The following is a 13263-nucleotide window of genomic DNA, read 5'->3' on the forward strand; positions in this document are numbered from 1 at the left end:
GTTATGCGATAATACTTGTTTTATCCGTCAAACCACGTTGATGCTTGTTGTTTGTCTTTTTTGTGAATGTGTCAATATTTTTAGAAATTAAACTGGAGAATGTTTCAGATTTATAAATTGATTTTTTATTTTTGTTAATTTCAATTGTGTTTAAAATAATGGAATAATAGTTTGCTTTGATTTTCTCTAAGGTAATTTAGTAATATTGGATAAGTAATTCGGATTCTACAGCTGCGGTGATTAGATTTTGTTTGTTCAATATAGTTGTTAGTTGTAGCTTAAGTCTTTTATTAATTTTTCACGTGAGTATTGTACTGTTGTATACTTGTATAGTTTTTTCAGCTCGAGTTGCCACCACTGCGAGAAGTATATTTTGTACCTACCAATGCAATTAGTTACTAAGACAACTGTATTTCAATTTTTGTTATTTAATTAACAAAGCTTATTATAATAATATTAATTAAGTAAATTAATATTCATCAGTCTTATTAGAAAATAAAATGAAAACCTCGAAGAAAAAAGCAAAAGAAACGGCGAAAGTTGTACTTTCTGATGATCCAGTTAAACCAGACGATCAGTTAATTCTAAGTCAAGAAGTAAAATAAAACATTTAAATATTTATATAGCTATTAATTAATAGGACATTATAGAGCTTGACCAGTTTAATTATATATTAAACAACAACATTGAGTCAAACACGAAAATACAGAAATTATAATTTTTCAAAAATAAATACTGTATTTTTCAAGAAAATTGGATGCATGAAAAAATGTATTCTATTTTGCGGTTGATAGATTACAGTTCTTTGTATCGTGTCTCATGCAATAATTTATTGGTTGTAGAAAATCTAGATTAAATACTATCGAAGTACCTACCTACTTAATAGAGTAGGTAATTTTCCTAAAACTGTTATATTCAGATTGGTTAGGTAGGTTAACACTCATAACAGTGGCTTACATAGCTTTTTTCAATTGGGAGAGGATGAGGGGTTAAACTAAAAAATATACACAAACATACATTATACAATACATCAATACATCAAAATATTATGTTGTTTATAAAAAAGTTTTATTCTTATCATAAATCGCAGGCGCCAGACTTCTTTTACTCTAAAACGTCAAAAAATATTTATTTATTCTTTTTGAAAATTTAACATTTTGTACTAAGTACAATTATATTATTTGAAATATTAAGAATTTAAAAGTATAGACACCATAGTGATAGCCATATAGGCATATATCGATTATCGGATCCTACACATATGTACCTATGAAAATTCGTTGATTGTTGACCTATATGTTTGCTTTTGAACAAATCCACTAATAATTTAGTTAATTAGTAATTTGTTGAGTTATCAGTAATGTTAACAATAAAATGCGTTGTCTATATAATGGAATATAATTTCGAATATCAAATATCTAATAAGTAATAATTTCGGTGGCGACGGTCTTCTCACCGTAAATTGTTATTCGAAACTCGACGCAAACACTGCAATTTGTTTTAGAATTTTAATTTTGTCTTTTTATAAATATTTTATAAAAAAAAATTATACATATTTTAAAATAGTATTAATTTTTATTATATTATATTTTTACGTAGGTAATTACGTATAGTGAAAAAATACGAGGGGGGGGGGTTGAACAAATGTTGGTTGAACCCCCCATCCAGTGTTTACGCTACTGACTTCCAGAATTATTAAGTCTTATTACAAAAAAATGATATAGGTACTTAATTATTTATTTTAGGAATTAGATGAAGTTTACGGTAATGGTCTTTTTGTTAAAGAACCACCTACACCACATGCTAAAGTAATTTATAGCAATAAACAAAAGACGTTTTTACCAAAGAAAGAAATCAATAATTGTATAAAACTCTTCGAGTTGAAATCTACATTATTTCATCGCGAATCGATGAATGCCATTATACAAATTGAAAATGAATTATGCAGTAAGATAGTGAATAAAAACGTATGAATAATATATTACTTATTTTAATACCTCCTATTTTTTTTATTTTACAGGAAAACCGGAAAATTTAGGTACGGATGAAATAATGGGTGAAAATATTACAGAAGAAGGAGAAGAAGAAGAATACATTGACCCATTAGCATTAGACTTAAATATTGATGATGTAGAGTCAGTTGAAGACGTTAACGAAGAGTTCATGCATGAAAACATGGAAGTGGGAGAAGAAGGTGAAGTTGAGAGTATATCGACAGATCTCAAGAATGAACCCGAAGAAGAAATAGAATCACGCGTATTAAAAAAAGTATCTGATGAGTCCTTTTTAAGCTTGCCAGTGACGAAATTGTGTACTGTGGTGAAACTTAAAAACAAGTTCAACTTTTTTGACAGAGTTTCACAAACTAAAAAAATTCTTATGAGGGTAAGACTAGACAATATTATATATTTTATAACTATAATTGTCTGCTATATTATTTACAATACTTAACTCTAGTAATCTACAGAATAAAGATACTCAAACCCCCGTAACTAAAAAGTTTGATTTTGCTGCGTTTGTGTCACCTTCTGATATATATGGCACTTATGAAGTTGACTATGCAATACAAAAGGAAGAAAAAGAAAAAGAAATGAGAGAGAAATTGGCAGCACATATGGGCAAGAGGAAAAATAAACCCCGTAAAAAAATGTATATTGAACATGACGAAATGAAATATGAATTGTTGAATGCTGCTAAGATTCTTGAAAAAAACATCAGCTTAAATGCTACAGATGCCATAGCACAAGGTAAAAGAAAATTCTATTTTTCAGAAACCTCACTTTATATTAATTATAATATTTATTCCATACCCATTTATTACATTTATGAGTAGATTTTCGATATTATGAAGACCCATCAGATCAATTCAGGGACAGAGGAGAAGGGACCTTAATGTTAATGTGGACAATGGTATACGAAGAAGAAAAAAAATTAATTGTTACTGATATAACCTGGAGTCCTGATTATTTTGACATGTTTGCTATAACGCTAAGCATTCGTAAGTAACAACTTTTGAACTTAGTAAAATTAATTGAGAGGAAATAAACCTCAACTTAACGTTATTTACTTTTACACACTAACTTAAGTCTTAACCAATTGGCAGTTACTTATATGGTAATTTGTAAACTGATAGTTATAATTTAAAATTTTTTATTATTTAATATTGAAGTTTGTATTTTGTACAAGCCTAGTCTATATTTTCATTTTATTTTATTTATAAAAAAATGATTTAATTTGAAGTCTTAAAAATAATTATTAACTGGAGTAAGTATTAAAATATTTCAATTTTAGAACTACTTTAGCTCTATGCCTCTATAACTCAATCACTGAGTATAATGTTACATAGTATACCATACCAACTATTGTGAATATGAGTTTTTAAGGTTTTCACATGTGTTCATTAAGCAGACAACCAGTGTTGGAAATAGATAACTAAAAAATGATCTAGATAAGATTAGATAATATTAACAAAATATTATCTTGATGAAAATAAAGATAACACAAATGGAATTTATCTAGAAAATGATAAATATAACAGTACATTTATCTAGATAATTATTATTTTTTTATACTTATTTTTATTGTTATTTAATATTTTTGTATTGTTAGATTTATATCAATATACCTAATGATAATATAACGACATAATATTTATGATAACAACAGATTGCGCCTTTTATTTTAATCATACCTATCTTAAGTCTCAGAATTTTTCTTTTTAATATAAATCTTGTCAATTGCCATGTACCTATGCACTAAAATATAGCCACTCATAAATCATATTAAAGCAATTACCAAGAATAAAGTTACTGATATACTCTTTATAAAATATCAAAAATGTAATGTTCTCTTCGAAATTAATTTTTGTTTATTTAATTAATGAGAAATTAAACTAATAACTAATATATTTCATTATGCCCATTATGGCTCGTGGAGGTGTACGATGTAAGTGCCCTCATGTACGCATGTACCATGCGGTCATGGCAATAATAATGAAAAACTTTGTACACCTAATTCTTATTATTTTTATAAGTAATTTATATTATATTATAATTTTAGTAACATAGGTTTTATTCATAATCATAAGTATTAAGTCAAAAAACGATTAAGGTGCACAATGCACTTGCCTCGCGTAGTCCATGTTTGTAAAGTAATACAGTAATTAAAAAAAAATTTTAATTATTCATTATTAAAATTTTTATTAGAGCACTATTATATTAAAATTATCTATATAATTCCATTTTTTTTATTAAAGCTAATCATTAGATAAACGTAACATAATACTATGTATACTTTAAAAGATAATTTATCTAGATAATTTCCAACACTACACTACTGCAGGAAACTTACATTAATGATAATTTACAATAGTAAAAATGCGAAGAAAGTTCAATGAATATATAAATACATTTTAATTCAGTTTTAAAAAGCATTAAATAGGAAAGTTAAAAATTAATACCATTTATACTAATACCTATTATCGTAGAAAAATTTGTTTGCATTGTAACAATTTCGTTATTAAATATATTCTAGATAGAACTAAGTAAAATTATAGGTTAAGTTAATTTAAGTAAACTCGGTAATAGATTAAAATTAAAATTAAAATTAAAATTGACTTGGTAATGCCTAGTCCTGAGTCTCTTTAAAACATAACACCTAGTGTGTTAAGTTTTAAATAGCTAAACAAACAAATCACATTAATCTATGACACTGCAATGAAAATATTGCAATATGTTTTCAATAATTTATATATCTACTTTATACCTAATTGTCAAACTAAAACTCTTCTCGTTATTTGTCTAAATTTCCAATTCTAAGTCAAAGATATATTTTCTTACGGAATAAGAGAAGAAAATTCTAAACAAATCATTATAGGCAGGTAGGTACCTATAAAGTACAATTTATTAATATATTTTTAAATTATTATACTTAGAAGTATTGCAATATTATATTGAGTTATTCAGACATTCAGCTCAAGTACATTTAAAACTAAAAAGTAGGTACCATATTAATATTATTATGTCTATCCTATGGCCTATACATAATGTCGTATCAATTATAATAGATGGTACAAACACACACTCAGTGACGTAACTATAGGATTTTAGGGGCCCGTGGCATAACATTTCCTGGAGCTCCTAAAATTTTAAAAATAATCAAAAGATTACTCTTCACTACTTTATATTGAAAAATAAACATTTAATTATAATATAAAGTCAACTAATTGGTACAAAGCATAAGTAACAAAATGTGTCTAGCAATGTTAGCATATTTATAAAAAAAGTACAATAATTATTATTAAGTCATTTGACAGTAAGTATTGGGAAAAAATTAAATAAAATGTACAAAAATAAAATATTTGAAATAGAGTACATTAATATTTTCTTGATTTTAACTGTGCAAACCGATCAATTAATTCATCAAAGTTTATTTTTTGGCCAACGTATTATTTTTCTATCGATTTTAAAGCTAAACCTCGAAGACGGCTCATGGAACTTCTTAAAATGTTTTTAATTATTTTAAGTTTTGAAAATGATCGTTTTGCGCTAGCATTGGTAACCGGGAGAGTCAAATATAATAAAATCTGTGCCAACTTCAGAGAATTCTATGGCAAAAACTGCTCATTTATTTATTCGTTTATAATAATTATACGGGTTACCTCAAATTAAAATATGTAAACACTACAATTTCTCCACTCGTTGTTGTGCGGTGTTCAATAACAAAATATTAATATCGACTAAGCAATTTTCGTCACTGGCCTTAACTATTATATTAGTTACTAAGTGGCTTACCTACTTGCTAAAACTAAAACATATTCTACTTTAGTCCTACTATAGGTACTAGGTATATACTTAAATATTATTAAATAATTATAATTATTATCAACAATATTAATCAATAATTATTATGAATGAAATATTAATATATAGGTATTAAAATTCATAGTAATAGTACTTACCTATCTAATAATATTCTAAATAATGCACATTTATTAGAATTTTAATATTATGATTCAGTTATTTATGATATTAATTTTGCTAGATAAAGCTTAATTGGTCTTGTTCGGAGAAAGTTGTTGGGATTTGCTTCGTATATTACAGATATTATGTATCCTCGACATTCGACAATACACATAAGTATAATCATATTAGCCATGTGCTTGAATTTTTCGCAGTTATACTTATTACTGGCGTTTAGCTAGTCGCAATGGTGTACCTATATTCATTTCTATGGTGTGGGTCAACTCGACAACTCGATTCATTATTTTAGGGCAAAAAAAATATTATTTATTTAATTGTATTAATCTTATTATTCCCCACATAGGTTGGGATAGGGTGGCTGGCTCACAAAGATTGAATCATTTATTGATTATATATAGAGTTACCATAATGTCATTAGTTAGCAAAGTTCTTTTTTAAAATAAAATAATATTTAATTTATTGTTTGTTACACAAATATTGTACAACAACATGAAATGTACCTGTATAAGTTTGTAGCTTTACAACTCAACACTTTTCGACTGATTTTATTGAAAGTTTCAGGGATTGTTCATACTGTTCATAGAGATATCTGCAGTGCTCGAATTGGGGAGGGGGTGCGCGGGCGGACGGAGTCCTCTTTCATTTTTTCATAGATTTCAGCGTCCTCCTTCATTTAGTTAAGCGAGGAACGCTAAAAACGAGTCCATCCCCCTGGAGATGTTTACTTTTGAATGGTGTATTTGGATTTTTTTCATTTATTTCTATCTTCTATAGCAAACTTAAATGTAATGGTTATTTTTATTTTTTTCCCAGAAAACGGTTATCGTTGACGACAATCACGGACTAAGATAATAATCATGGCTAAATAACTATATTATATTTTATATGGTAAATAGCTATATATATATATATATAATAGCCATGGATATAATATTATTTTTATATAATATAACGATTTCTATCGAGCTGATATCAGCTTCGGTGGTTATTGTTTTTCATAGTATAGCGAATGATTATTACCACCGCGGTGGTTTCGTTCACTACCACGTACTACGATTAAAGATATCATGTCTACCTTATCTATTATCAGATTATCTACACAAAAGTGTTCAAAGAATTAATTCTTCTCAATTTTTTAGAAGTCTTTCAAACAATCTAAAATCAAGATTATTCACTACACAATCGACAAATTCTTCTAATAATGTTTCTTTTAAATTTCAAGAAGAGTATGACCAATTATTGTCGGATTTAGATATTTTTGTTCCTAAAAATTGGCCTGAGAACTTCAATATACAATATGGTGATGATTGTATACACCGATTGTCTAAAAAATTTAAAGTTGATGAGTTCACTTCAGTAAGAGGCTTCCGTCAATTTAAAGACACAAAGAGGACAATGTTGAAGATCTTAAACTACTAACTACTGTAATTAAGTGTATAGTTATTTCATCTTCAGAATGTGAGCGTTCATTCAGCTCAATGAATGAAATTGTATCCCCTAAAAGATATTCTTTGGGTTCAGTACACATTTCACCGTAAGTGTTTATAAATTGTGTTGGTCCACCAATTGATAAGATTAACACAACAAAATGGATGGAATCGTGGGTTAAAAAAGGCAAACGAACAGCAGAGGAAGAAAATTGTCCTAAAAAGAGAAAAACTACTGAAGAAAATGCATACAAATCATTGTGGAATTTAATTAAAGAATAATATTTATTTCTGTAATTAATATTATTATTTCTTTATAAAATAATTTTATAGTAATAAGCAAATAAATATCATATAAACTACCTTTATAGTGCCATATTATATGTGTAGGGGGCGCGGAGGACGAAGTCCACAACGGGTTACTTTATAATATTATTTATCAGCTATGGAACGGTGTTTTTTGAACTAAAATCAGCGTCCGTCCTCAATTTTTTTCCAATTCGAGCACTGGATATCTGGAAAATTTAGAGAGTAGTTTGAACCTGCACGATCGAAAATATACCAAATACTATACCTATCTATAATCCAATCCACCACAGGAAAATCTTGCCAATCTCGGTTGAATTAGTTAATAAAGCGAAGTAAACGTTGCCGATTTTCCCATGAACTGAAGTACACTACAACTATCGATAATCAAAATACACCGATTTAGAGCAGTATTTTAGGTTTGTTCATATTTTTCCGGGCAAAGTCGGGATGTACAGCTAGTGCTTAATAAGATAAAATAAAATGTAATCTAGGGCCTGGGGACCATAAATATAATATAAACGTTAATTATTGACAGATGAGATACCTAATATAAAAGGTTTGTTTAAAAATTATTTTCAAGATAAAATACAACAAAATAATGCATTCAAATAATATTTGAGTGCTCTTATAGTCTTGTGTAGGCATTTAAAATTGGTATATTTTTAACATTTTTATTTGAATGCATATGAACATAAACAGCTAGTATGAAAAGCAAAATATATTATGACCAATATATTTTAGTTTAACATGTTTCTATGTAGGTTATAATCAAAACCTAATGTTTTATACGAATATCGGAATGTGTTTGTTCTTATAATCATAATTTGGTAGCTGTGTGACCACGATTTTACAGTTAAATTTTTTCACAGTTGCATTCTTCTAGAATAATTTTTAAAAAGTAGTAGGGTAAATATAGCTGTTAAAAAAAATATTATAAAAAAATTATAACATGTACGTAAGATGATTGTTCGTAATTATGAGTGTTAATTTTTGTTACAATTTATGGTAAATTTAGCCCTGGGTGAACTAAAATTTACCGAAAGTCCAGACATTGGTTACGTGTGCTTATGGGTTTTGAAGAATTCGTCGTACCCAGATTATGTAGCTCATACACAATCTGGTGCAATGTGTTTGAGTTTTCATCATGATTTCGGTTACCTCCTTGCCGTTGGACTACGTGACGGAAATTTAGCCGTATACAACGTTAGCTTACTGAAAAACGAACCCCAATATTCGACCCACTCAGCTGGTACCAAAATCATGGCTAGTGTAATGCAGGTATACAAAATGGGTTTTTATAAATTAAGTTTTGTTTACCTATACAACTTTACACTAGATACAAGCAACAAGTCTATTAAATTTAAATGTTATCCAGGTAGTTTGGTGCAAGAACTTGCCTACCGGTGAAATGAACTTCTTCTCTGTGTCCGAGGATGGATTAGTCTGCCAATGGATACTGATGCAAAATGAATTGATGAAAGTTGTTAGAATGTCTCTAGTCATAGATATGTATCCAGAAATCGAGCTTGGTGGTATCAAACAAACTTATTATGGTAATGTAATGCATTTCCTTCTTATAATGGAGTTTTATGTTTTTAAAAATATACAATAATACATACATTACATTTGTTGACAGCCAGGGGTACGACGATTGCATTTAATCCAACTGAACCAGAAATATACTTAATCGGTACGGTTGAAGGTTATATATTTAAATGTAATACGGAATGGAGTTGTTATGTTCAGAGATTTAAAGCTCACGAAATGCCGATAAACCGAATCGATTTCAACAAATTTGATTCAAATATATACCTTACCTGTAGTGAAGATTTCGTTATTAAATTGTGGGAAGACAAATCCGAGTGAGTTAATCTCATTTAAATTTTGAAATTCGATCGTGGTTGTGTTAATAAAACATCATATTATATACTTCTTTAAGTCCGTTGAACAACATAAGACTATATGATATACCTAGGTAGGTAACGATTTAACTAACTATTTTTTATAATGTGTTAGGAATTATTACAATAATAAATTAATAGTTAATAAATAACTTCAGAATGTTAATATAAAATCGATTTGGTATGTTACATAATATTATATAATAACAATATTGATAATATTGAATATCGTTTTAAATCTAGACCTGTACTCAACATTCAGCGGTCACGTACCTATTCAATAGTGTTTTGAAACTGACCTTGAATTAGTTGTATACTTGTGACGGTTAGGTATACATGAACGCTAGTATGATATACTCGGGTAATATTCTTTATGTTCATGACTAACGATTTATTTAGATTTATATGATGCACCAGACATCAGCTAACTAATTTTAACTTTTAAGTACCTCGATGTTAGATATAAGTATAACTGAATTAATATATTGTATTATACTATTGTACTTTTATCTTGACAATATCTAGGATATATCATATTATATAAGATAAATAAATACCTATAAAAATATTAACTTTTTTTTAATACCTGTTGCATTTTAGTCTTTTTAACCCTCCTAATCGTTTTCTTTCTGATAATTACAGAGTTCCATTGATAATCTTCGACCTTCAGACGGGTTTGACGGACGTGCGTTGGTCACCATTCTCTAGTTCAGTATTCTGTGTTATCACTGTGGACTGTCGTGTTCTTTTTTACGATTTAGACGTGAGCACTAAAAATTGCGTTTGTGAACAGCTCATACACCCCACAGAGAAATATCGACTCGTTCGATTAGCTTTTGACAGACGAGTACCAATGATTGTGGTTGGAAGTTCGAGGTAATAATAGACGTCATAGAATTGCATGTATTTCTTCTTTAACAACTGTAACCACATGTGGAACTCCTGTACGTTTTTTTTTTTACAGGGGTACTATTGTTACGTATAAATTGTCACCAAATCTTCGTGCAATTATGAAGTCTCCAAAGAAAGGAGTTCAGATTCCTACAGAAACGCTAGAGTTGGAAAAATTGCATACAGTGTTGAATTCTGTTAGGGAATAAAAGATTCTGATACTAATCGTTTTCTGAACCTGATATTAATTCTGTTTATTCATTTAATTAAGTAGACGAGGATAGGTCCCTGATCCAGGTATTAATTACTAAATAATTATTTTAATACAAAATTGGATTCACAAATTAGTAATATCTAATAATTTGTAACCTCGAATTTGGAACTTGTAACTCAAGTATAAACTTATTATAAAAACTAACTCAAAATCAATTTATTATTTATGGGTGCCAAGGTCAATTTTGACCTTCGAACTATTAATGGAACCTTGTTTTCATAATTTTAAACTTCAAACTTTTCTTGAAAAGTAAAATTTTTTGAATGAGAGGCAGTTTACATACTTTTTCATCGATTTATTAAAAAAATGTACTCCGAGTCAAATTAATTAGGTTTTGGATTTGAAAATATATTCAATATAGTAAACTTATCAATGCATTGATCAATGTATGGTCAACTGACTCAAATTCACCTCGTGACGATCTAGAATCTGGAACATTCGATAAGTCTTGCTCCCCGTGTGCACCCAAACAATTGTTAATGGCCAGTGGAAAAAATGTGAGAAAGAACAAATAATCATAACAGGTGCGGGTAATAATGATCTAATACATATAAATATTTTTTTTTTTGTGTGTGTCCTTAATGTATTTGAGTACATATTATCGCTGGTGACCATTGTAACGGTACACCGATCACGCATTATAAAACGGTCCTTTTCAGGACCACCAATCAGAGACCAGTAAAAGCCACACAAACGACCGGGACAACTTCACACCCACATTATAGGGCCCTAAGTTGTCCCACACACTTAAGACCGTAGGCTACATATAGAAAAGATTCTCACGAGTCCAAAAACATCATCCCCACACACGTAACCCTAAAACTGAGCAAGTAAAGCCACTTGTCGTACCGAACGCAAACACAGCCACCCGCGGCGGCAGAACACGGTTTAATGGTCGGTACGGCAAGCACTATATATACCGGATACTTTCTTGAATGACTATCATCGTCATACTTCAGTCAACAGTCAACTTGTCAAGACGTTAACTGCCAACCAACAATCTGCAGCCAGCGTTCAGCAGCAGCTCCTTCAAACAGCCATTTTTACCGCTCTCAACAGGGCATCAGCGCCACGGTTCACACCCGAACCGATCAAACCAACAGCCGTTTTCACCGCTCTCAACAGGGCATCAGTGCCCACAAGTAAGCCGTCGCGGAAGTGACGTTCCTCTGTAAACAGCTGTCGTGGGGCCACGCCCTCACATAGCCACAGCATCCCATCCCCAAAAGGCCCACCTCCTCACTATGTGTAGAAAACGTAAAGGGGGAAACCCCCCAACCAACCAAAAACAAAAAATTGCACGACAACGCTCATCACCCCCCAAGACTTCCGACTCCGAAACACTAGACTCATTCTCTGACTCTAGTATCTCATCCCACCACTCAATATCTTCACTAACTTCCAAACACTCAACTGACACGTTACCCACTACTAAAACCGGTGATCACGTTTCCTTGCGGGTCGCAGATGCGACCCAGTTCCGCCTGGTCCAGAAGACACTACTCGAACACAGAACTGAATTCCACACTCATTCGCTCCCTTAAGGTCGTTCTGACAGGAATCCCAAACGACATAACAACCGACGAACTGAAAGACGAACTGGAGACCCTGGGCTACACTGTCAAATACGTACGCCGCTTTGGTACCCCAGAGAAACCCATGCCCATATGTCTCGTGCACATCGCTGCCAATCAGACTGCTAAAGATATATTTCTTGTAACCAACTTATTTTACTTGCAAATCTCAGTCGAACCTCTTAAACCCTCCGGTCCCGCTCAGTGCTTTTCTTGTCAATGCTTTGGCCATGGCTCCCGTAACTGTGGTCATCCGCCGCGATGTGTTAAATGCGCTGAAACCCAAAACTCCTGAACAATCCCCGACATGCTGCAATTGCGGTGGCCCTCACACGGCTAATTTCCGAGGCTGCCCTCAATTCTTGGCTCAGAAACAGCAGTCATCTCCAAGGCCAACACAAAACTCCGTCAAACAACAAACCCTATCTCCCTATAACCCAATCTCCACCACTCCACCGCCTCCACCACCTCAGCTCCCTTTACAAAACTCTACCCTGACATACTCCGCAGCAACTTCGAAACCACCGCACAATTCTTCAACTACCCCAGTCCCTCAACTTAACTTGACGTTGATACTTAACCTGCTCACCAACCTACAACCTGTCCATACTCTCGCCTCAAAATGAATAACTTAAAAATTCTATTTTGGAACTCCAACGATATCAAACACAAACTCAACGAACTACGTTCCCTCGCACTCCTACTTAAAACCGACATAATCTTACTTAACAAAACCCGTATACCCCCATCTACCAAACTTCACATTCCTAACTACTGCACATACAGGAACGATCTGCCGCCCGTCCGCGGATCGCCTGCTCACGGTGGCACTGCTGTTCTAATCCATCGCCGCATCATTCACCAACCCACAACTCTTAACACACTGATTGAAACCTCTTCCGTCCT

The 13263-nt window shown here is 31.3% G+C and overlaps 1 protein-coding gene across 1 annotated transcript; it reads left to right on the forward strand.

Moving 5' to 3' along the window:
- The first annotated feature begins 201 nt into the window (after window positions 1–201).
- Window positions 202–10794, forward strand: LOC100163264 (dynein intermediate chain 2, ciliary-like). The gene is made up of 10 exons (XM_001949999.5): window positions 202–596; window positions 1746–1947; window positions 2021–2385; window positions 2468–2747; window positions 2834–2998; window positions 8733–8995; window positions 9093–9270; window positions 9354–9579; window positions 10261–10494; window positions 10583–10794. The coding sequence occupies exons 1-10, from the start codon at window positions 501–503 to the stop codon at window positions 10716–10718; spliced, it is 2145 nt and encodes a 714-aa protein (XP_001950034.2). The 5' UTR covers window positions 202–500; the 3' UTR covers window positions 10719–10794.
- Window positions 10795–13263: the final 2469 nt, after the last annotated feature.

The sequence above is a fragment of the Acyrthosiphon pisum genome, chromosome X, assembly GCF_005508785.2.
Source record: "Acyrthosiphon pisum isolate AL4f chromosome X, pea_aphid_22Mar2018_4r6ur, whole genome shotgun sequence".
Taxonomy (NCBI): Eukaryota; Metazoa; Arthropoda; class Insecta; order Hemiptera; family Aphididae; genus Acyrthosiphon; species Acyrthosiphon pisum.

Coding starts and splice junctions, on each gene's coding strand:
- LOC100163264 (XM_001949999.5), top strand. CDS start 501: ATGAAAACCTCGAAGAAAAAAGCAAAAGAAACGGCGAAAGTTGTACTT. Junction 9,271..9,353: donor TATCAAACAAACTTATTATG/GTAATGTAATGC, acceptor ATTTGTTGACAG/CCAGGGGTACGACGATTGCA. Junction 10,495..10,582: donor ATTGTGGTTGGAAGTTCGAG/GTAATAATAGAC, acceptor TTTTTTTTACAG/GGGTACTATTGTTACGTATA.